General features: G+C 50.5%; 1 protein-coding gene across 2 annotated transcripts in view; it reads right to left on the bottom strand.

Annotated features, from left to right (window-relative positions):
- Positions 1-23,280, bottom strand: part of MGAT5B (alpha-1,6-mannosylglycoprotein 6-beta-N-acetylglucosaminyltransferase B) — a 49,206-nt gene that overhangs the window by 11,529 nt on the left and 14,397 nt on the right. For both annotated transcript variants that reach the window (XM_088523441.1, XM_088523442.1), the window contains exons 3-8: positions 19,156-19,300; positions 11,484-11,596; positions 9,518-9,591; positions 8,477-8,647; positions 7,630-7,794; positions 7,168-7,337 (exon numbers count right to left, since the gene is read on the bottom strand). In XM_088523441.1, the coding sequence (XP_088379567.1) occupies positions 7,168-7,337; positions 7,630-7,794; positions 8,477-8,647; positions 9,518-9,591; positions 11,484-11,596; positions 19,156-19,300 (838 nt within the window). The remainder of the gene's footprint in view (positions 1-7,167; positions 7,338-7,629; positions 7,795-8,476; positions 8,648-9,517; positions 9,592-11,483; positions 11,597-19,155; positions 19,301-23,280) is intronic.

Genomic DNA, 23,280 nt, shown 5'->3' with positions numbered 1-23,280 from the left:
CCCAGCTATACCATTATGAGATGCATTTGTTCTCCATCTCTCCCTGGACTTCTCTAACACCATGAGGTGACAAAAACATTTCAGATGTGACCAGTATGACTAGTTGGCCATTTTAGACATGATATAGGGCTCTTGGTCTGCTCCTGGCCGTATCTCCCTCTTCTTCTGAAGCAGCCTGCAGATCCTTAAGTGCTGGGCACTAAGACTGCAGTTGGCCTGGTGCACAGAAGATGATCCTTCTTCTTCCAGCCTTATTCCAACCTGAGAGCCAGGCAAACCAGTGAAGAGCCATCCTGAAGTCATGGACACAACCACACCAAGCAACTCCTGCGAGCGAATAAAAGTGGAACCATATAACTCACCACTGCCAGGAAAAAACACAGATTTTCAATTTAAGGCAAAGAGCAGCTTTTGCAGCCGCTTCACTGCTCTTGTCACAAAGAATATAAGCATCAGCTCAGGGCAGACCAGGCAGGGTCAGCCGCAGGCGAAACCAGCTGCAGTTTTATCACTTTTATGGGCAATTTTACACGAAGCGGTTGATTAGGAAGATGACAAGAATAGAACAGCTCTCACCTCCAGGAGCATCACAGTAAGGCAAATAGAGGAACAAGAATTCCCAACCCTCCTTGGGAAGCCGAAGGGGTTGTTGTGAAGGGATATGTCCCCATAGCGCCAAGGAGGAGATGGTGCCTGGTGTTTTGGAGGCAGCCTTGGAGGCTCCTCCTCATGTTCTTGACATGCCAGTCACGGTCACAAGGGGATGCAGGTTCAAAGCTTGGCTTTGCCGTGCCCTTGTTGCGTGACCAGGTAAATCTCTGCCATTCTTCCTCGGCCATGCCCGATTAATGCAGAGCCCTTGGCTGCGCTCAGATGAGCGAATACGACAGGGCCTTGGTGTCTTCTAAACACAAAGAACAGGAAGCAGCCCCCGGCATCACCCAAGAACCCTGTGCTCCAGAAACATGGTGATGTTTCAGAGAGGGATATTACAATTTTATAATAATGCTGGATATTAAAAGGTAAGCCCGGGGAACCCCTGCTCTGAGCTGTGGTGCAGCAGGGGGCTCTGGGCATCACAGGTTCATTGCCACGCTCTGCCACGCGTCCTCTCTGCTGCCATTTGGTACTTGTCAGGTCAACCTATAGCCCCAGCACCCAACTTGCAAGGAATCAAACTACAGGAATAAATCTAAAGATAACACTGGGGCCTTTGAAGCAACACATCCCTCAATATTTATCCCCTCCATCCTTCCTAAACACTCTATTAACTACTAATTTTAATATTCCAATCATATAAATCCTGATGGTACCTTCTAGGTGAGGGATTTTTTTTTCCCATTCCTCTTTATTTAAACATTCTTTATTCACGCTTTCATCATTTGCCGGTTAAGTCAACTAATTTTCTACTAAACCCAATTTCACTCATGGCTGCAGTGAAATTTTCCTGATTTTTTCTCGTGCCATGTACTATTAATGGCGCTTGAAATTATGCAAATAAAATTGATGAGCGCAAATGCCTTTTTCGCAGCGAGCTTAGCCAAGAGATTTGTTTTGAACAACAGTTGATCCCAGCATCAGCTCTGAAAAGAAAACAGCCCAAGCATCTTCCCTGAGAGACGAGCGGAGCCTGGCGATGGGCTCGTGTCCCACGCAGGAGCCCTGGAAGCGCCTCGGTTCCAACCCGAGGGCCGAGATCAGACCAACGACGTTGCTTAAACTCGACTCTTGCTCCTGCTGGTGATATCGCAGCCGCAGCGGTGCTGGCTGCCGTTCTCCCCTCCAAGGAAGCCAGCAAAACCTCTGCTTCCCCACAGCACCGGCCCATCCCGCGCCGCGCTCCGCCAGCTGCCTTCACCAGCTGTGCCTACTCCAGAATAAATCTGCAGCAGCTCCTTGTCCTCCTGTTTTCCCCTCGTAGGTACTTTAATCAACCAAGGGACCCATTCCCTTCCTGAGCTTGGAGAAGGCTCTCTGCATTCAGATGACTGCAGGGTTATTGCTACATCCTGTTGACCTATTTTCAAATTAACCCAACCTTTCCTTCCAAGTTATTCCTCCCCAGGCTGGAAAAATCCAGCACTAAATTGAGCTCACGGGAACCTGCTGACAACTGGGGCCAATATCCTAGGTGGGATCTAATAGCATCTCTGCCGCCCGCCTCTGCTGTCAGCAGCAAGGAACAGAGCAGGAGAAGGGCTTTGCAGTGAGCCTGCAAAAGCAGACATCTTCCTCTTGGCAATAAAAATAAAATAAAATAAAATAAAATAAAATAAAATAAAATAAAATAAAATAAAATAAAATAAAATAAAATAAAATAAAATAAAATAAAATAAAATAAAATAAAATAAAATAAAATAAAATAAAATGCTGTCTAGTCGTGCCTGCTAATGCCATGGACATGGACCACGCCAGCCGGGCATGAGCAGCACGTTCATGGAACCAAAAACCTGGCACACAAGCGAGCAGGCTCAGACTGGGAGATTTTTCACGGTCGTCTGCAGTTGAAGAGTCTCCTCTGCAGACGCATCTGCTCCCAAACTTCCTCAGCTCAGCCCAGATACTTTGGATGCCAGTCATGGGAGGAGCCTGCAAGACGAGTAGCCCTTCTGCATGGCCTTGGAGCCCAGCTCTCCTTCTTGCCATGTTCCTGCTGTTCCCCCAAGCCCAGCAGAGCCTCATGAGACCCCTGCAGGTACCCTTGGACTTGCTCTGAGCCTGGAGATGAGCCACAAGGAGCTGAGCAGGACACTCACGTCCAGAGGCAGAGTGCAACCCTCCAGAATCCATCTCCATGAGTCATCATTGAGCTCCAAATTAAATGTGCTTCCTCCAGAAATGCAATTCAACAGCTCAGAAATTCCTGTTCATTTATGTGCCTTCTTCCTTGCAGCATAGCCATGGGACTCTTGTTTTGCCCTAGCCAGCTCTCCGTTTCCGAGCCCACTGGACCTGGCTGCAGGAGACCAGGAGGAGCAAAGGGGCTCGACCCCGCACTCCAGCGAAGGGCAGTGATTAGCAGCGCTCTGTCCCGCACGTGGCTGGAACCAGCAGCTCCTTCTGCTCAGAAGCTGGGCAAATATCGAAGCACCTTCCTTTGGGCTAGTCCTACTGTCGGCAGAAGCTGCATGTGGCCCCAGCTGTGCTGAGCTCTCCATAACACCTGGAGCTACTTGGAAGACAGGGATATTTTCAGCCAAATCTTCAGAAGGTGCAAGGAGAACTAAGCGGATTTCCACCAGCTAACATCCTGGACCCCACTGCCTGAGATATTTCCAGGGAAAATGTGTCCTGATTAAATACAAAACGGAGCAAACAGTTGCATGGACATCCGTCTGCGCTAGCAGAGCCCAGCCTGCCCGGAGCACGTCAGGAACTGCCCTGCCAACTGCAGAGTAAAAGCCGGAGCCTGGGAATCTGGGCTCTGCTTTTCCCATGAACAGATGCAAGGCAGAGATGACTTTTATCTGCCAGAAAATAATTAGAAATGCCTTCATCTGGACATTGTGTTTCCATTTGAATGGCTCTTTGTTTAGTACACGGACACCACGGTGGCTGCGGAAACCTCAGGAAAACAGCAGCTATAATTAAGTACGTGCCAGAGCTGCAACGGGAACTCCAGCAGTGGCAGCGTTCGCTGGGAAGCTCCGGCATCTCTTTCATCTGGAGGTGCTCTGTGTCACTGTGTCCCCCACGGCAGACCTGGCTCTGTGTCACTGTGTCCCATGGCGGACCTGTCTCTGTGTCACTGTGTGTCCCAAGGCAGACCTGGCTCTGTGTCACTGTGTGTCCCACTGTGGACCTGGCTCTGTGTCACTGTGTCCCACGGCGGACCTGGCTCTGTGTCACTGCGTGTCCCAAGGCAGACCTGGCTCTGTGTCACTGTGTGTCCCACTGTGGACCTGGCTCTGTGTCACTGTGTGTCCCACCGCGGAGCTGGCTCGGCCATGCAGCCTCCGGCTCCTGCACTGTGCACTGGCCACTGCGAAAGGACAACGTTGCAAGCACCCAGCAGGTGAAGAGCTGCAAGGAGGGGATGCAGGAGGCTGCTTAAAATCCACTGCCTCGTGCAGGGCTCATACTGCGAGTCCTGAGCTCGACGCTGAAGCGGGGAAGCTCTGAGAGCGCATTGCAGAGCCCTGAGCCTGCAGGGCATCACCTCCCTTCAACCTTCTCTCCTTCCTAATGACCAGTTACTTTCAAAGGGGCAGTTTCCAAAGTCCCCGGGATCAACATCCTTGGCACGGTAGCAGCTTGAGGGGTTGCACCCCCAGCCTCCTGCCAGCCTCACAAAACCAGCTTGAGATGCTGAGTCTGAGCCAGGCCCCGCCGCTCCCCACAGCACTTGTCCTTGGAGGAAGGAGGCGACGCAGAGGAAGGCCGGGCGCCCACGCACATCCTTCCCGCCGGGGAGCCCTCGGCGCCCGGCCGGATGCTCCGTGCCAGTGCGAGCGTCTTCCAGCTCCCGGGCAACATCAGGGACCTCCAGCAAGGAGCCAGTCCATGCATCCGAAGCCGGCAGGGTCCTGTCCTCCCAGTTTCAAGGTTGGACTAGAAACGTTGCCTTCTCCCCTGCGCGCCAGGCGTGGCGTTTGCAAGACGGCTGCTAACTGATAGGTTCGGCTCGAGGCCATTGCTGCAAACTGCGGCGGGTATTAAAGTACAGCTAATACATGCCCTGCGAGGCTCTGCATCGGTCACCAGCAAAACGAGTGTTTCACCATTTGCCCATCAAGATGCATCAGCAAATTCACTGAGAAATGCAAAAGAGGACAACTCCCAGCAGATAGTTCAACTAAAAAAGTAGCCACCTCCAAAAGGAGACAGCAGCACAATTCACAGGTTTTGAAGCTCCCGAGGGGAGGAAACATAAGCTACATTTGTCATCTTGCTTGTAATTCCCTAACCCTTGCAGTTCACTAGGGAGTAGAGCTTTTGAAATACAAGGTACGGTCAACTCAGAAGCATCTTCCCTCTGGGCGGGCCAGGCAGATGGCAGATGCGAAGGGGAAACACAGAGAGGTCCAAGGATGTGGTCTGTGGCACAGTCAGGAATGCAATTGCCTCTCCTGGTTCCCAGCTCTCGAGTGACTGCGTGATCTCTCCAGCACGAAAGGACAAGTGTTTTGAAGTCCTGCAGCCCCATTTTGACCTCCTTGTGTAAAGTCAAGGCTGAGCTCAGTGGATCCCTTCCTCAGACCTCCTAGGGGCCCCAGCCACTTGACAAGCTGTAGAGCAAGTCTGCAAATACTCAGAGCTCCTTATGTTCACCCAAAATAAGCACTCATCCACAAAACCACCTGGGAAAGCATAGTTTAACACCCTGTTGTTCACCATGTGCAATTTGCTACGTGCTCCTCTCCCAGCTACAGCGTTATCCTTCAGGGACAGATGCAACAAGACATGATTTTGGCTGACCAGCACACGCCGTCAAACTCCAGAACCCACAACCACACGTGTAGACTCTCCCTTTTCACTTCCAACCTAGTAGAGCTCCTGTCAAGCACCCAGCATGGAGCAGAACCTCTAGCTACCACCTTCTTGGGTCACATACCCAAGTGTTATCCTACTGGCCTGCATGATCCCATTTGGACTCGATGATCTTGAAGGTCTTTTCCAATCATAAAAATTCTATGATCCCCAGCATTTCAGACCCAATCCTGAGCAGTGCCTCCAGGCATTGCTGCATTACGATCAATATACACACTACTAATGAACAGCTCTTAGGCAACTATTGGCTGAAGTGTAGACACGCAAACCTTTTAGTGATCCTTTGCCAATGATCAATAAGCATATAAAAATCAGTTCAGAAATTTGGAGAGACAAAAATCAAGTCAGGAGAAAGGCTATTCTGTGTTGAATAATTTATGGTACCCGGTCTTCCTGCCACGAAGGCCATGCTGAGTGGGAGAACTTGCAGCTTCAAGCCCTGGAAGGAGGAGGAAACTGCCAAAGAGAAACCAAAAATGGATCCAACACTTGGCATTTCCAGGGTAAAATATCTCCAAATCTCAGTTGATTATTACTAGGCTGCAACAAGCCCCAGGTGAACCCCAAGCCCTCTGCGAGAGTTGATGATGTTCAAGAGGCTTCATCCAAGAGACACTGATGCCAACATTCCTGTTTCTCCCAGCACTGCCTGTGGCACAGACCTCGTTAGTTAAGTCCTTATAGAGACATCTGCAGGTGTGGATGGACAAATTTAGCCCTGGGCTGCCATATGTATTTCCCACCTGGGCTGGAGGGTGTTTTCTTTCCTGTGCCCAAGAAGGAAGGGGCCACAGGACACCAGATCCCATCCCTGTATGCTCCCAGGACTCTTCCTGGAGCAACGCACCCAACCCGCCTTGGCATCCTCAGCATCCCTGAGCCCTCCCAGCCCAAAGCCATGTCAATGAGGAAAGTTGCCCAACAGGCGGGAATTAATTATGCAAGATTAACTATTAGCACAGCTCATTATTAATCAGCGCTGTTCCGGGAAGCCTCCCGCTTGCCTGCAGTGGCGGAATGACCGATTTCCACACTCCTCCGAGCCAGCTTCCTGCCACCACTGAGCGGCCACTGCGAGGCTTGTCATTAAAAGACACCCACGAGGGCCACACAGGAGCAACAGGACCTCCCAGATGCTCCATCCTCCTTTCACCCTGGGAACCTGGGCATCCTTTCGGCCATCAGCTCGACTGCGCCTGCCTCCTGGGGAAGCTGCTGCGCGCTGCATCAGGCCCGGGATTATTTTGAGTTAATTATTCAGGAGATAATTCTGCTCATTAATCACAAATGCTGCTGGGGCTGGGCTGGGTTTTGTGCCTTGTTTTTTGCCCAGATTGTTCTTTTTCCCTTCCCTTCATGGCACAGCTCAATGTACATCTCGTTATTCCTTTGCACTGCCGTGTGGCTCTTGGACAGGGTCCCCTTGGTGGCCACACTCCCTCGCGTGGGTTATTCCGGGCAGCCTGCTGAGGCAGGGAGGGAGGAAGGAAGGAAGGAAGGAGCAGAGTCACCTCTCAAACAGCACCAGCAAAGCCCTGGGGCCCCACAGCACCTGCATCCTGCATCCCCCAGCCTGCAGGGACCGTCCCCAGCAACGGAGGGAGGGAAGGGGCTGCTCCCGTGACCAAGCCCTGCCAGGAGTCGCCACGCGCTGTCCGATGGTCAAGGGGCACCCACCTCTGCAGCTCCTTGAGGGAGACGGTGACCCGCAGGCTGTGTCCCAGGAGGAAGAGGGCAGCCAGGATGTCGGCCCACTGCACCATCTCCCCCAGCGGGCCCCCCTTCAGCACCCGTGGGCTGAAAACGTCCCCCGACTCCTCCGTCAGGAAGCCGATGTGGATCAGGATCTGTTGGGACAAGGAGAGGCGATGACGCACAGACTGTGAGCACAGGGACAAACATGCCCCGATTCCTTCCCTGCTCCTTTTGCGGGCCTTAATACCCGAGGTGTGAAGCCCATGTCTCAGCAGCCAACACTCCCAATTCAGTGGCCACCAGTCCCCACTGCCCACAGGCCTATTTGCCCCAAGTCCATCAGGGCCTGGCTCACGGATGCACACAGGGTGATGCTGTGGGAAGGCGTACAAAGACCCAGGCAAAAAATGCAAAGATTTATCTCATTTGTAGAGAGCATCATACGTGTTTCTGGTCCCGCTGCCGGCCCTCCAGTTTCTGCTCCAGGCGCCGGGCCGCCCACAGCCACTGCTGGGCCAGGTGCCGGATCCTCTTCTTCATGAAGATGAGCGACTCCTTGCCCGTGCCTACCAGCTCCAGGAGCTGGGTGAGGTCGCTCCGAAAAGCTGCCTAGGGAAGAGAGCGGTTTTGCTGTTCCAGCGGAGGGAAAGCAGCTGTGAGAGGAGCCTGGGGACTCAAGAGCACCCAGGAGGTTTGCTGTCCCCAAGCATCTGCTGCACAAGGAGTCCCTGGCGTGGAAGGCTCTCTGCAGCCTTCGGAGCTGCCGAGTACCAGCTGGTGGCTGCTGTGAGGTTCCCTTTGGAAAATCCAGGACAGGAGAGCAGGCAGAAGAGGAGGGAATTAAGGGGGTATTTTGCCTTTCCCACTGTCTCTTCTCTCAGCTCCCAAACTGGTAGGCACAGAAAACTACTCAAAAAGGACCTTGAATTATAAACGAAAGCCCATCTTGGGGGGATGCGCTGGCACAGCTGACCCAAACCAAGCGGAGCAGCCCATAACACATAGCCCATTGCACGAAATCCAAATCCCACAAAGCCAACCTAACACCTGGCACACGGCACCTGCCACCCTTTCCGAACCACAGCCTGAAACCAAAGCTCCTCCACTTAATGCATCAGATTCCCAGGGCCCTGTTGCATGTGATGACTCTGGCAAAACCCCAGATGTGAGGGACAATTCACATGGTGCCTTCGGCTCCATCTCGGAGGACAAATGTCTTTGGGAGCACTTGTCCCGCTGACCCTCCAAACCCACTTCACGCTGGGCAGGATATGAGCCACCACGGCCTTACCTGGCCCCTGGGCAGCGGTGCGGGCGAAGGCAAAGCCGCCGTCTGGTTTCTCCAGGGCAGGGGAGGGCAGAACCACTCGACTTCACTGAGGTAGATGAGGAAGGAACACTCTGTACCATCCACACCAAAAAACGCATAGCAGGGGTCAGAGGTCCACCTGGCCCTCATCCACTGCAAGGGAGGCAAAGCAACCCGTCAGGCTCCCACTCCCACCAGGATGCTCTCAATGCCATTGCGGGAAACCTTCTCTTTAGCTTGGCCAAGAAAGGAGCCAACCTGCTGCTTTCACAGCCCTGGGCACAACAGGGTTCCCTGGGATGATTTCCCTGGAGGAGAAGAGCCAGCGACCACATCACCAATCTATCATTCCCTGGAAGGGCTTTCGGCGGCCTCTAATTCAACTACAAAAACAAATCTACTCAGGAGACAGGTTGCTGTGCCCAATATGTAAAACGCACCAATCACCCAGACAGGAGATCGAATTACAGCCTTCCACAATTAAATTACCCTCCGAATTTACTCGGATCCTGGAAGGAAAGAATGCCTGGTGCTAAGGGAAGACGAGAACACAACCCCTGGTTGTTTTTTAATAAACCTTTCAGTATCTTTTTGGGGAGACTCAGCCCTACAGAAATCTAAGCTGAGTTTGATGCTGGATGCTGGGAAGGGAGATGGTTTTAATTAGTGCATATAAATACGCTCTCTGGCAAAGCAAACATGCCCCAGACCAAACAGCGTCTTGCATTCAAGTGCAAAGGCAGGCGGGCAGGACAAGATCCTTGTCACCTGAACAAGCTGCTCTTCTGTACATGGCTGACACTATTCCTCGGAGACTAGATAATGCTCTGAGTATTTAAAGATGTGACAGTGCTTTCTGCTCGTTGCGCTTCTGTCATCAAACAAGGAAAATGCAGGCAGCAAGGTCTACCAGCAGAGGGGATCTCCTGGAGCTGCCATCACGGCTGCCTGGAAGCCCTAATTCCTCTGCCCTTCTCCCAGAGGGACCGGCCCGTGCTGAGACGGGCACCCACCCCAACTCACCTCCACTTTGCCAGCACAGTCAGGGTACTTGGGGTCCCTGGGCACCTCGCACTGGTCTCTCCTGCTGTCCATCACTGTAGAAAGAGAATTTGGGCAGAAGAGGGCCATGCCATGCCGGCAGTGAGGTGATGGAACAGGGTTGATGGTCCCTGCATGCAGCCGGCTCTGCTCCCGCAGGCTCCCACCTGGCAGCACTCACCCTGGGCAGTGCAGCCAAGTGAGTCACACAGTCTCATGGTCCTACATGCACACACAGAGATAAGTTTACATATTTTTGCTGCTCTCAGCCTAAATTTCTGGATCTGATCTAGGCCACCCAAACTGCAGTGGTTCGGGGACCACGCTGCCCTTCCAGCACTGCCAGGAATGGAAGAGAAGGTGTCCCAGGCCTGGAGCTGAGCGCCGAGCTCCAGATCCAAACTGCCAAGTCTTTCCATCCCAGGTGATGGCATGACTCCTCACCCCAAGGTGGGAAGGCAAGTAGGCAGCCCACCATGAGAAGACTGGCTCAACAAAGTGCTGTGTTTAATTTCACACGTCTTGTTCCTCTGCACATTGATTCCCCAAGCTCTCAATTTGGCCTGGCCAAGTAAGGTAACACTTTAAGGAGGAAGTTATGGGTGCCAGCAACCACCGAGTGTGCTGTCTTATCCAGTCTCCTTCTTCCAGCCCTCCTGGCTGTAATGGCAAGATGTCCCAGATGCCTCCAAGATGGGCCCAGCCCAAACTCAGGGCCTCCTCTCCCTTGAAGAGATGCTTCCAGCATGCTGAGCTTGACGAATTACAGATGGTGAACATGTCCTGCATTGGCATGGGAGGTAACTTTCAGCCACTGCTCCCTTGGCCCAAGCATAGGCAGACATCTGTTATTAGAGTCAAAGGCTGAACACAGGAAAATGGGTCAGGGCATGACAAGAGGCTCCATGTGCTCTAACACTGTGCTGCCGATCATGCAACTATTTATGCTGTTAACATGAAGGATACTCTCTTCTGCTCCTTTGCGCTGGGAAATGGTTCTTCATAATAGAGGTGGACATTAAATATTGATACCAGGAAAGGAATCTACTGCCTAGCCCAGATCTCCCCCGATAGCAAAGAGGACAAAAAGGCTCTCTGGAACATTATCTGTGGCCATAGGAAGAAAAACTAACAAGGAGCTGAATATTTCATACCCCAGGGGCTGTCTGAGTGCCAATTGAGGAAGTCAGTCATAAAATACTTTCATCTGCTGCACCAATCTTCAGCATTTTACCTTTATACATTTGCTGTTTCCAAGACCCTAGATTTGACCCAGTGACCCAGTGAGGTAAAGACAAGAGGACAGCACAGCGAGGCTTTGTCATGGAGCACAGAAAACGGAAAAGGGAAATGTCTTGCAAAGACATCAGACCATCCCTCTCCTTGATGGTAGGACTAGTGATGTACCTGTTGGGAAACTGAATACAGGAAGCAATGGGACTCGCCCAAGGCCATCTCATGAGACAGTCTAGTTATTAGCAAAGTAATATCATGCCAGAGCAGTATCTGTCGAACAACAGACATACAAAAACCATCTCAAGTAAAGTACAACCTTATCCAAAACACATTCACTCCCCGCCAAAGCATGACACTGGCTTGTGGATCAACATTCCTAAATTGCTGATTAGCAGAAAACAAGGAAGCCCCACCAGGATCATGATCTCTCTCTATTTCTCCATCATTTTTATTCTTTCTCAACAGACAAAACAAGTTTTGGGCCCACTCCATAGAGTTAGATACAGAAAGTCCTAAGAGCTCTGCCAAAGAGCGTGAGGGGTCCTACTTACTTCTTTAGACAAGTAGGTAACCTCAGATCAGCATCCTTGCCCATGTTTTTTACCTGGCCTTCTGTGGCAGGCTTGACTAGATTCCCTATTGCACCATACATATTTTGGAGCATGTGGCTGTGACCAGGGCACTGGTGATGGGGACCTCCTTGCACACTTACTTTTTCCGTTCATGAGGCTGTTCCGGAGAATCTGATCTACTTTTATTGCAATGTCTGAGACATTTTGAGCTATAGCTTGAATCCTCTCCATCAAACCAGCTGCTGGCTGGAACCTGGAAATAAAACAAAAAGACCGTGAAAACACAATGTCTTCTTGTCACAGAATCCCTTTTTGTTATATAGAGCCAGGAGGGCTGCCTGCTTCACACAGCAATCTTTCTTCCCTTGCAAGCTGTTGGCAGGTAGAGCTTAGCCCCAGGATGTAAAACAGAAACACATCTTCCACTGCGGGTCAGGTAAAGAGCTCACTGGCTTTAAAGAGTTTTAACTAAAACTACATAATCAATTCTCTACCATTTTGTGCTGTGCACTGATGAATACAGACACATCTGAGGGTTTTACAAAGGAAAAGGAAATGTGCCTGCACCTTTGTTTTATTTCAAATATGCCTGAAGATATTTTACTGAGATTGTTGATCTCGTAGCATATGTAAGAAGCCATGGGAGAGGAGAGGGGAAGGAATAAGGACAAAAAAAATCCTGAAAAAGAAAGGTGGACTGGGAAGCTCGTAGGCCTGAGCAGCGACAGACAACCCCAGTCCCAAGGGGCACAAAGAAGGCCTGACCCCTCTGTCCAATCCCCATGGATTTAGACCAGCAGATTTCCACATCCAGCAGTGATTCACAGCCAGCTGGAGCGGGCACGGCCCTGCCAAGGTGAAGGCACAAGGTAACCCCGCTGTGTTACATATATGGGACCTCGTTGCTCGGGAGTTTAGCACTGCCGGATTACATTGAATGTGCAAACTATCTGGCCCACAAAAGAGACAGCCTGGCTGCCTCCGTGAAGAGGAGGGCAGTGATGGTGCCTTCACCGGTTGCATTTCCCATGTAATCATGGAGGGGCCGCCGTCTCATAGCGCGCAAGACGGGCTGGGGTTGGGGAGCTCCACACACCCCTCTCCAACCGAGCCCCGAGCTCGGTTACCGCTGCAAATAACTTCCCTCTCTGCAGCCTCTGGGTCATAAGCGTTTTCTCCGGCTGCCGAGATCATTAAAATACACAGAAGTGTCATAAGCAGTGAGCAAATCCAAAGGGGCTACCTGGAATACTCCTGGCACCACAATATTTGCTGCTTTCAGGCCCTTCCCACAGAAGTTTTATGTTGGTTCTCTAGCAGATCAGCAAACCCGAAGGCTGGGATTTAAAGCTCCTCTCTCCTCATGGCTAAAAAAACCCCCAAGTTTTATGAACCGATACTGCTTCTGCTGTTGATTTAAAGTCCGTTCTGTAGCAGCAAGCAGCTCACATTTTTCCTTCTGGCATGGTTTATGACCGCCAATACTGAACCTTCATATCTCCACAGGGGACCACATATCCCAGGCTTTTAAGAAATAATAATTAAATGTAGAGGACACCATTGCCCCCAAGTAGCTTTCAACCTTTCGCAGAAAATAAACCCCAAATAACCTGCCAGCTGTTTACTGCCAAAACTGGGAGGCCCGGTAAGATACGGAGACAAAAAACTCCTGTGATGTGGGCTGCTTGCAGCACGGCTACAAGGAGGTAAAATGCTCCTGTTCTGAGGGCTGATGTCTCAAAATGTCTCAAAACTCCAGTTTTGGTTTGCAACCCTTTCTTTCCCATAAGAAAGCAGCAATCAGATCACGCAGGTGATACACATGCACTCGGAAAATCAGGAAGAGCCAAGATGACCAGTTTTGTAAGAAATATCACAAGAATTCATTGAATTTAACAGGCTAACCGCCAGCAACACATGGCTAACACATTGTGGAGATGCTCCTCTAGTTCTTCTACCGCTCGTGGTGTGGAGATGACACTGGATGCACTTGCAATATCCCTGCTCCACTTTCCAAAGCTTCTGGATCTGCCTGTGACTCAACATTTGCCTGCCCAGGCCCGAGCCAGCCCTTGCAGCCAGGCAATTGCCCCAAATCCAAAGGCTACCTTGGCCTCCACCTCATCGCCAATGGCTTTTGGGGCAAGCTCAGCTAGGGCCAAGAACCAGCACATGCTGGTGACACAGGCAGCATCAAGACAGGCGTCTCCGATCGTGTCACCGGGCAGCCGGAGTGCGGCTCGAGCACGCGTCGTTTGTGGCATTAAAGAGATGACAAGAAGGCTAAGCAAAAGCTACCGAAACTATCATTAAAATGATTTGTCACCTGAGCAGAGGACAGGAAAATAAGATATTTAAGGCAAAACCTCAAATGCAGAAAGGTTTTCTGCAGCTCATCACAATCCAATGCCCTATCCTTAGTAACTGGAGATGCGGGAAAGGACAAGCTAAGTGGCTTATTCCAGCAAATGACAGCTAAGCAGAATGAAAATATTTCAGTACCCTTGTTTGTTACCCAAAAATGGGAATGAGATCATCAACTGTGGATCCAGCACAAAAATCAGCCCATGCAGGGGATCAGAGCAAAGCTGCAGCTTCATTAAACCACACTTAAGGCGAGGGCAGCTGCTGGAGCTAAACACTGGCATCCTCTGCACGCCGCCCGTGCAGAAAAGCTTCATCCTGACCTCGCTGGAACACCGACATCACCAAAAGAGCAGCTTGATTCCAAGCACAAGCATCAGCAACCCGTTCCAGTCCCTCACTGCCACTGTTTGATTTTTAATTTTTCTACTGTGACACCATAAATGCCACCAAAATAGGTTGGCCCTGTGCCAGCTATTGAAACTAGAGCAAATTGCTATAGGTTTCCCAGAACAAATTTTTCCCCAGGACCTTAAAACCGTTTACTACAGCAAATATAGCACTTTTACTTCTAACCATCAATATTGATTTCATCTTTATTATTTTCAGATTTATATTTCCCCATGATGATTAAGATTCAGATCACAGTGCAACTTATAATGCACCATATACTGTATTCATCTTGTTTCAAAAACTGCTATTAAGATATATCTTTCCCCACTGGCAGATCATTTGGCACATAATATAGCTGGAGGTTGAGTTTTCTTTTACTTTTTTTCTGCATTAATTTGGTTCCCTTCACTTTGTCTCATGTCCCCAGCCCTGCAGCAGCAGCTCGGATCCAGCCTGTTTATCCCTTTACAAGACACTGTATTTTTATTGCCTTTTAGAAAAGGGGCATTATGAAAAGATGAATCTCTTTCTATTTGTGTGTTGTCTTCATAATACAAGCCCTAAACATATTTGCTTGCTCATCCTATATTTCTTGCTATTAACTGCTGAAAGCTGTGACTGGGGAGAGACTGATACAGATGGAGAAAAGCAGATGTTTTGAAGATAATGCATCACAAATGCATTGCTTGCACAGAGCCGCTTCCCAAGTGATTTCAACTTTCTCACAGTGATGTCTGTGCTGCCGTTTGCCTCTTTAAAGGTTTTTGTGTCCCAAGGATGAAGAGCAGGGACCACCGTGGAGGTGCCCTGATTCCCTGTGCTCCAGAGCTGGCATCCAAGGTGGTGCTACCAGATAAGCCTTCCCAAAAAGGGCCGGTCCCATCCCGCAGCTCCTGCCGGGGCAGGGGCCAGGTTACTCACACAAAGGGCATGGGGCTCTGCTTGCCCCATCATGCCATGACACCAAAGCAGGAGGGTGAGCAGCAAGAAGGCACTGGGTCCTGGGGGAGACCAGGAGCTGGGAAATGAAAAAGGCCACATGGAGCTCTGGAAAGATGGGGCAATTAAGAGCTTTGCTTCTCAGATAGAAAAGAACCAGGGTGGATCTCATCAAGGCAAAGCTTTCCTGGGATCCCCATCCTTCTGCCTGGCTCATTGCACCCCTCCAGGCTTGCACACACCAGGGAAAGGAGAAATTGTCCTTGCACTCCTTGCATCCCAGCACCGAGGAAGAGCAGGGACCCTGGAGCACAAGGGCAGGAGGAGAAGCCCCGGGACCCTCAAGGGCTGCAGTCAGCACTCAATCAGGTTACAGCCCTCATCCCCCTGGGAAACCCCAGGGATGGGTGCAGGAGATAGAGCAGCAAGCACCCCATTCCTGAAGATCAGCTGCACATTTTGCATTCATTTGACTTATAACCCTGCTTTAATCCTCAAACTGCAGTGCTGGAGCTATTGGCCTAAGCCTGGATAAACAAGTGTTTGCTTATTTATTTTGCAGGAGGCCAACCAGGAGCAAGGCAAACAGCGAGCCCAGAGCAGGGTGCCGGCCGCCCAGGGACAGTGAAGCACCCCAAAGCCCTGGGTGCTATAACCTCCATCCAAACTCATAGCAACATCACAAAGAAAAGGAGGGGAAAGCATAGACACAGTGGGGCAGCTGCACAAGCCCTCACTGCAAATCACCTCCAATACGGGAGAAAACGGTGGCAAAACCTTGGGGCTGAGGCTCTGGGGGCAGAACACACTCCCTGCTCGACTGTGTCTCCCCAGCATGGACTCGATCACGGCATTTAGTCCCTCCAGGCCTCAGCTTCCCAGTACTAAAGCACAGATAGCGACGCTCTGTCTGCCACGTCCATCAGACCCACACTGGAAAAGGCTCTTTCAACCAGCAAGTGCTTTTATGCTCCACAGGAAGCTCCGGCCAATTTCATATAAAAAATATCACAAAACGGTCTATGCTTCAAATATAATTTCTGGTATTGCTATATTCTGCAATCTTTCCTATTATATCTCAGCGCTGAGACAAACAGCTCAATCTCTTCTCCATGAATATTTGAATAAAGACCTGACTTTGCTCCGGCAGTGGCTGCACTCATGCTGAATTCATATTGGGCAAAGATCCCAGAAAACACATCTCAGGACGGGCGCCTTCCCTGCAAACTCATTTTAAGCACATATCGGGTGGTGCATGGGCAGAGCCATTCCCAAGCTTCCCCAATGTTAGGAGTTACTTCCAGCAAATTAGAGGAAGAAAACGACAGCATGTAACTGAGCCAAGCTGCTCAAGTGACAGATCGCATAATAAATACCAGGGTGTTTTACTCAAGTAGTTCAATTTTAATTTCAATTTACATTGGGCAAAGTTTCTCACACAAAGTGTATTTACAGCATCAAACCCTTAGCCAGCAGAAAGTCAGTGGCTGCAGGAAAACTCTGCCATTTCAGCAAGTTGGCAATAAATTTTGAGGAAAAATAAGATCTCTTCAGGAAAGCATTGACCAATTTTCCAATACAAGTCAATTCCAATTCAAGTTCATTATGGACCCATAACAAATGGCTCACAAGTACCCAGCACAGTAAATGATTTGCCAACAATACATAATATGGTTAATTAAAATATTTTACAAACGCTATAAACTCCTCAGAGCTCCTCTGAAGCCGAATATGAAGCTGGAGGCAAAGCTAAGGCCAAGCCTCCATCTTCCTGCAACTGGAAGAGCAGGACGGAACATCGAGACCAGGCATCTGCAAATTTGATCTGTGGGAATAGGAAGGATTATGGACCTGATGGGTATAGGATGCCCTTTGATGTTAATTTTTCCCTCGATTTGTGCATAAATGAGATATTCATTTCCCCTGCTCGGGTCTCCCGATGCCCATGGGTTGCAGGATACACAGTACCAATGTCCCCGTACAGATGCGCTACTCCCCTTGCCAAGGGGGCTTCCTCTTAACCAGCCTAATGTCCCCCCCCATGCCACAGCTCCCAGAGCAGCTTTGGGCACAGGGAAGCTCCTCACCCTGCAGCTTGGACACTGCAGCTGCCCAAGGCAGATCTTCCAGTGCAGCCTGTTGAAGTCACTTCTTGCATTTCTGTAGTGTCCAAGTCCTTGCAGGCAGAGGATGGTGGCCGCGCTTCTGCGGGAGCTGGCGGTGAAGGATGCCGGGGATAGCACGAAGCAGGCGGGGTTTGCAGAACAGCTCCTGGAGGAGGTGGAGACAAAGCCCTCGGGGCCTTAGGTTTCCCTTGGGAGATAAGGGAAGCGGAGCAGCGCTTTGCAAAACCAAGAGCCACCCGCTCGGGTGGGAGCACAGACGGCTGCACCCGCGGCTGTGCAGGGAAGAGGGATGGAGATGGCAGACGTGTTAACCAGAAACACTTGAGAGGGAAAAAAATCCCTTGGGAATTATCCCCCTTTAATTGCATTGCCTTCTACTGACAGCTACCAGGTGGTCACTGAGGGTCCGAGAGGCAAAGGGGGACTAAAGTTTGTGGGAGCTCCGTGGATTTGAACCCAGGACTGTGGCCTGAGCACCCCAAGCAGATGCCACAGGTCAAAGTCCCCTGGTCAAGGGGACCGAGACACCCAGGCCCCCATGTAGTGATCGGCTCCACGGCTCCTGCCAGGACAGTGACTATCACAAAACCAACTGAAATGCAGTGTTTCCTTCCTGAGTGCTCGCTGCTGGTTCACACAAATGCTTTCACATCCACCTCTTAGCTGCTGACGCACAGAAATTACCCTAACCTGAAATTACTGGTTCATTTTCACAAGAAAGGCCAAAAATACCATTAAGTGTGAGGAAGTGCCTTCCAGACACCAGCACTAATGGCCATTGCCACTGCCCTCCGGGGCTGCTGCTGTTCTGCTGGCACCTGCACATCCCCACACAGCCCCATCAGACTAAAACTCCCAGCACCTTCTGTTACAGAAGAGGTAAAATGTATTTTAGAACAGTTAAAATTGCATCACTTAAGGCACAATGAGAGGAGAGGAACAGAAGCCATAGGGAAACACAGGGACCTTGCAGCATTGCGACCTGCTGTGAGAGCTGGCTTAGTGCTGCAGCACAGCAGGGACCGTCACACATCGTGCTGCGGTCACCCCTGCTGCCACCAACCCTCCCGCATGTCCCCTGTGGCTCTGCCAAGCACAGGCTGCCCCAAGGGGTTTTTTGGCATTGCAAAATTTGTCTCAAGTGCTGCCCCTCTTTTATAAAATAAATCTCTGAAGCCACCGTAACTCAGAAGGGCAATTCCAGTTTTCACAGGCCTCAAAGCATCAACAAAATTAGTCTCTGCAAACGCTCACAGCCTCACTGAGCAAAGGGAAACATCTCTTTAGTAAATCAGCATTTGGGATTTGAGGGCCTGGTGACATTTCTCAAGGCAGTAACGTGAGAGGGATACGGGATTCACACCCCAGGGAGCCAGGAGCTCTGGGCTGGCACCACCAGCATTTCGGGAGCAGGGAACTCGCTCATGCTTTGCTTGAAGCTCCGCTCGACTCCAAGGCTGAATGCATCAGCCCTGGATTTCAAACACCACACACTTCAAAGGCTGCTTTGCCTGATCTTTGCATTTTGGAGGAAGATATGGAAGAAAGGAGAGGAAGGTGGAGAGAGAGAAGCTCAGTGTCTGGCAGCACTGCACGAGACCCACATTTGACTCCTCTTACAACCCACTCCAAGATCTTGGGCAAAGATTTATTTTCTTTTCTTTGAGCTATCATACATGCACACGCTCTGCTAGCTCTCCTTCAAAGCCACCATGCAGTTATTCATGGCCAACTTAACCATGGCTTAGCCCCGAAGGAATCCGCAGCAGTGTTCAGCAGGAATGGGTCCAAGCACAGACACAAATATCCATACAATTCCTCCATGTCATAGGGATGTAATGACACAGGAGGGAGCAAAACCCCAGCAACTCCCACCTCTGGCTTTACCACTGATAAAGATGCTCTTCCCCACTGCACAACTGGCAGTCACAGCAGAGCTTGGTGATGGACACGCTCTGCCAGGCCCAGGGAACCCGGGCGTCCCACTGACCTGTCCAGAGGGAAGTGCCCGTCGTCCCCTTTGTGCAAGTCACTGCTGTTCTCCAGCCTGGCCAGGATGTCCATCCTCTTCATCAGCAGCTCCAGCATGTCGCTCATTTTCCGCAGCACCCCACGGGACTCCAGCGCACCCATCACTGCAGCAAAGAGCGAGTGAGACAGTCACGGGTGAGGGAACATTGACAAATCCCCCTCCGAGGCTTCAACCAAAGCCCAGCACCCTGATCCTTGCTACAGTCTCCCTGCTAAACAGCAGCCATCCCAGCTTCAGCCTCAAAGCCAAATCTGCTTCTCCAGGCATAAAACCTCAATACATTCCCCAATCCAGCCTGCTTGACCCAAGAGCTTAGGGGGAAGCCAACCTTTATTCTTCAACACTAAGCAAACAACTTTTCATTAAGCACCTTCCTATTATTATTTATTTTTATACAAAGAGCCACCTAGTCCAGCATCCTGTCTTTGCAGCCAGCAGTCTTTAGGGGATGCTTAAGGAAAAGCATGAGAAACGGCACAAATATGTGGTCCTGCCCCAGCACATCCTCCCAGCGGCGCGGGATCTTCCTGTTGCAGAGCAGAATTCCTCCTCTGCCCACAGCAGCCCGCAGGGTACGTGCCCCAGCTCTAGGAATAGCTCAGTTCTCAAAACACCAACACTACCCCACAGTAAAATCAAGAAAATCCCACAGCTGAGAAGTGCTCCTGCTTCCCATCACCATTTAGCCCATTGCTTCCCAAGGACATGCAGAGCATTAACCCGCTCAAGTCAAAGCTCAGAGGAGTGAAGTCACCAAGTGCCCATGCTGGGACATCACGCTCCTGGGGGCACCTTTTGTCTAGGGACAGGCAGGCTGAAGTGCCCATTTCATTGCAGTGTGGCTCATTTTATGTTCATAATAGCTTAAATGGACAAAATACACTGAGTTTGCCCTTAGTTGATGCTCTGGAGGAAAAAGAGTGGAAAGTCAGGAGCTGGAGCTGAATTTGGCCAGGAACCTCCCCAAATCCATCTGAGCAAGCCCAGGAAAGACAAAACAGAAAAAAATATGAAGTAGCTGGGAGATGGGCTGAAGACAGAAAATCCACAGGGGTATTAATGTGTAGGCTTTCACTCCAGAGCTCCCTGCTGGCACCTCCAAGAGTGCCAGAGCTTAGGGATGGTCAATGTCATGTCCAAGCGTTCAGTATCCAACAACCGTCACCTCATGTGCTGTGGTCACACTGATCACCTTGGCAAGAAGACTTGAGCACAGGGGCTGGACTAGATGATCTCTAGAGGTTCCTTCCAACCTCAACCATTCTGGGATTCTGGGACTTCCCCTCCCCGAAAGCAGGGCTGCCAGAGGACACATCTCCCCCTCATCCTCACCCTGTCCCTCCACCAAAGCCCTTAAAGATGAATTTTGAAGCCTCATCAACACCTAGTTTTCTTGCCGCTGGAGAGGTTGTTTTTTTATCCTCTCCTGTTGTTGTTGCTGTTGCAGAGGCTCACGGAGGATAACAAGAGCGATTTGACATTTTTGGCAGTGATTATTACATCTCTTGGAAAGCGTGCCTCATTAAAACCAGGAGCAGGGAGGGAAAAGTGCTGAAGCAATGCTTAAAAAAAAAAAAAAAAATGCAAGAAATGCAAGAGCCGGGATTAATTTGTAAACCTGAAGCGGAGTCCCAGGTACTCGGTGAACTGCTGCTCAGCAGCCTGACAGGCAGGCGGGAGCCAGCAACCACTAAGGTAAGTCACAAGAAAAGGAGGAAAAAAGAAAATAGGAAAAAGAGAAAAATCTCATCACTTTTCGATGCTGGACTGTGGTGTTCAGCAGCACCCTGCAACATTCGCCACCACGACCAGCCCCATCGTTGACGAGACACTTTGCCTCCTCTTCCTCTCAAGCGATCCTCAATAGCATGGAAAGCAGCACTGAAAACAGACAGGATCAACCAAAACCTGATGCAGGAGCTTGAAAACTTAGTATAAGAGTCATGTAAGTCACTATTTCCTTAAAAAAAAGCAGCGAGAACTGCTAATTTACATAGGAGAAATAGTCTAATTACCCTTGATAATCAGCAATGATGGGAAAGACGACACAAGTAAAACTGTGCAGCTGATTAATTGGAGTTTGCTAAAGTATGACAGGTTTCTGACAGTTCTGCGGAGTGGCAGGCGCTCTTTCAAGGCAATCACTGAACCTGACAGAGGTTTTCATAGCAGCACGATGAAATAATGATTGCAATCAATCACCCCGCGCTGCATTTCCTGAGACACACTGGTAAACACGGCACAGGGAGGGGAATTATTTATGGAGCTTCAGACGGGCATGCAGCTAAGTAATTGGATGAAATCAGGAAAAAAACCACACATCCCCTAAGGGTGATGTCTGTTGGAAGAAGAAATAGTTTCTCTACAGAAGCAGGGGAACAGTCGACAGCTGATCCGGTCAAATTTGGATGGGTGAAAACCCTAGGGAATTCACTAACGATACACTTGTCTTTACGATGCCTGGTTTGAGAGGCTACATTTCTGGGCAAACGTCCCACATCGTGCGTTGATTTGACACCAAAACCTCTGGAAACGGGAGACGGGAAGGACACGCCGGTGAGTTTTGTGGCACCTTAGGCTGAGAGGGAGCACAGGGCACAACCCAAAACAGCCAAAAAAGCAGCGGTGCAGGCAACGTCGCCTCATGCAAGTTGCTTTGGCAGCAGCCAAACACTCCAGCACAACACAGAAATCTCGAAGATGCCGAAATATTTCTTATGCCCGTTGCAAACACCAATGGAATTAATTCCCATATAAAGCATCGCTGGCTCTGCTTTCTCTCCCTCCTTTAAAGGACGGCCCCGAGCCACCCAAACCCACAAAAGGGCCACGGCTCTGAGAAGCAGCTTGGGGTAAATGGGCTGGTTGCAGCCACGCAAGGACTGGCACCAAGCGCCCTGGCTCCCTTTCCCTCGTGCACCTCTATTTACTTTCCCTATCGATTTTGATCTGAGTGGATTAAGCGACCGAAGAGGCAACTAGCCAAAGGCTAATCCTGACACATAATCCATCAAAATCACAGTCCAGAAAGCCCGTACAAGCGGCAACAAGCAAGCCCAGGGCTGGGACAGCAACGTCCCCATCGCCACAAAGGGTCCTCGCTGTCCACTCCAAGCAGCTCAAGGGCCAGCTGGGTGGACGGTGGCTCCATACCCAACCGGGGGACCCCTCGGTCCTCCCCAGTGTCCCCACAGCAGCTGAACGGGAGCTCAGCAGTGTTAGACAGCAGCTCTCTGTCTCCCCACTAAATGTGTCCGCTCTCTATTTCCATATAAATAAGAGGAGGCAGGAAGCTGAGCAATGCAAACAGACATTTATATTTATAGGTGGGAATATTGTGTTGCTGCCCAGGAGACCACGGAGGGTAACCCCTGCTCCAGGAGATCTGGCAAGGGGACACCAATGCTGTGGGGACCAGGATGGCCACGCCAGTCCAGAGCCACCGCTCTGCATTTGGGGAGAGGGAATAGAAGCCACTTATCCACTCCCCAGAGCCCCATGAGGTGAGGTGGGGAGGAGGAGAAAATCCCAACCCCGCAGGGGCTGCACTTCAGGGCTATGGTGCTGGGATCTATTTTTTACTCCCTTTTTCCCCCCTCTCCTCCCTGTCACTTAAAAACAACATCCTAGCAGGGTATTTTTAGTTGCTCCTCTATTGTCAGTCAGTGCTATTTTAAATTGCATTAAGTTACTCTGCAGCCTCCAAACACTTCACGCTGCAGGGGAGGCTCTTTTGAAGAGAGATTAACACAGATTTAAGATCCCCCCCTAAAACACCCAAGCTCCAGGGCAGGGGTGGCTTGAGGGCAGCCGCTCCCCAACACTGAGGATGTGGAGACCACCCTGTGAAAGACATGGAGACCTGCTAGGAGCCAGAGCTCTGCAAAACTGTTTCCCTTATAGCAGCTCAAATAAAGCCATTTAAAAATTGCATTAAAACTGCATTTCTGCCACTTGGTGTTTCCCAGTGGAGAAAGGGGGGGTACAGGGGAGGGGAGAAAAAAATAAAAATTAAAAAAAATACACACACAAACCACCCATCGTGCTCACATCTCCAGGGACACATTTTGGTGTAAACCCCAT

This window comes from Tinamus guttatus, unplaced genomic scaffold (genome assembly GCF_059628265.1).
Source record: "Tinamus guttatus ecotype Peru unplaced genomic scaffold, ASM5962826v1 Tinamus_guttatus_pri_ptg000188l, whole genome shotgun sequence".
Taxonomy (NCBI): domain Eukaryota; kingdom Metazoa; phylum Chordata; class Aves; order Tinamiformes; family Tinamidae; genus Tinamus; species Tinamus guttatus.
The sequence above is the reverse complement of the archived record's forward strand: the minus strand, read 5'-3'. Positions and strand labels throughout refer to the sequence as shown.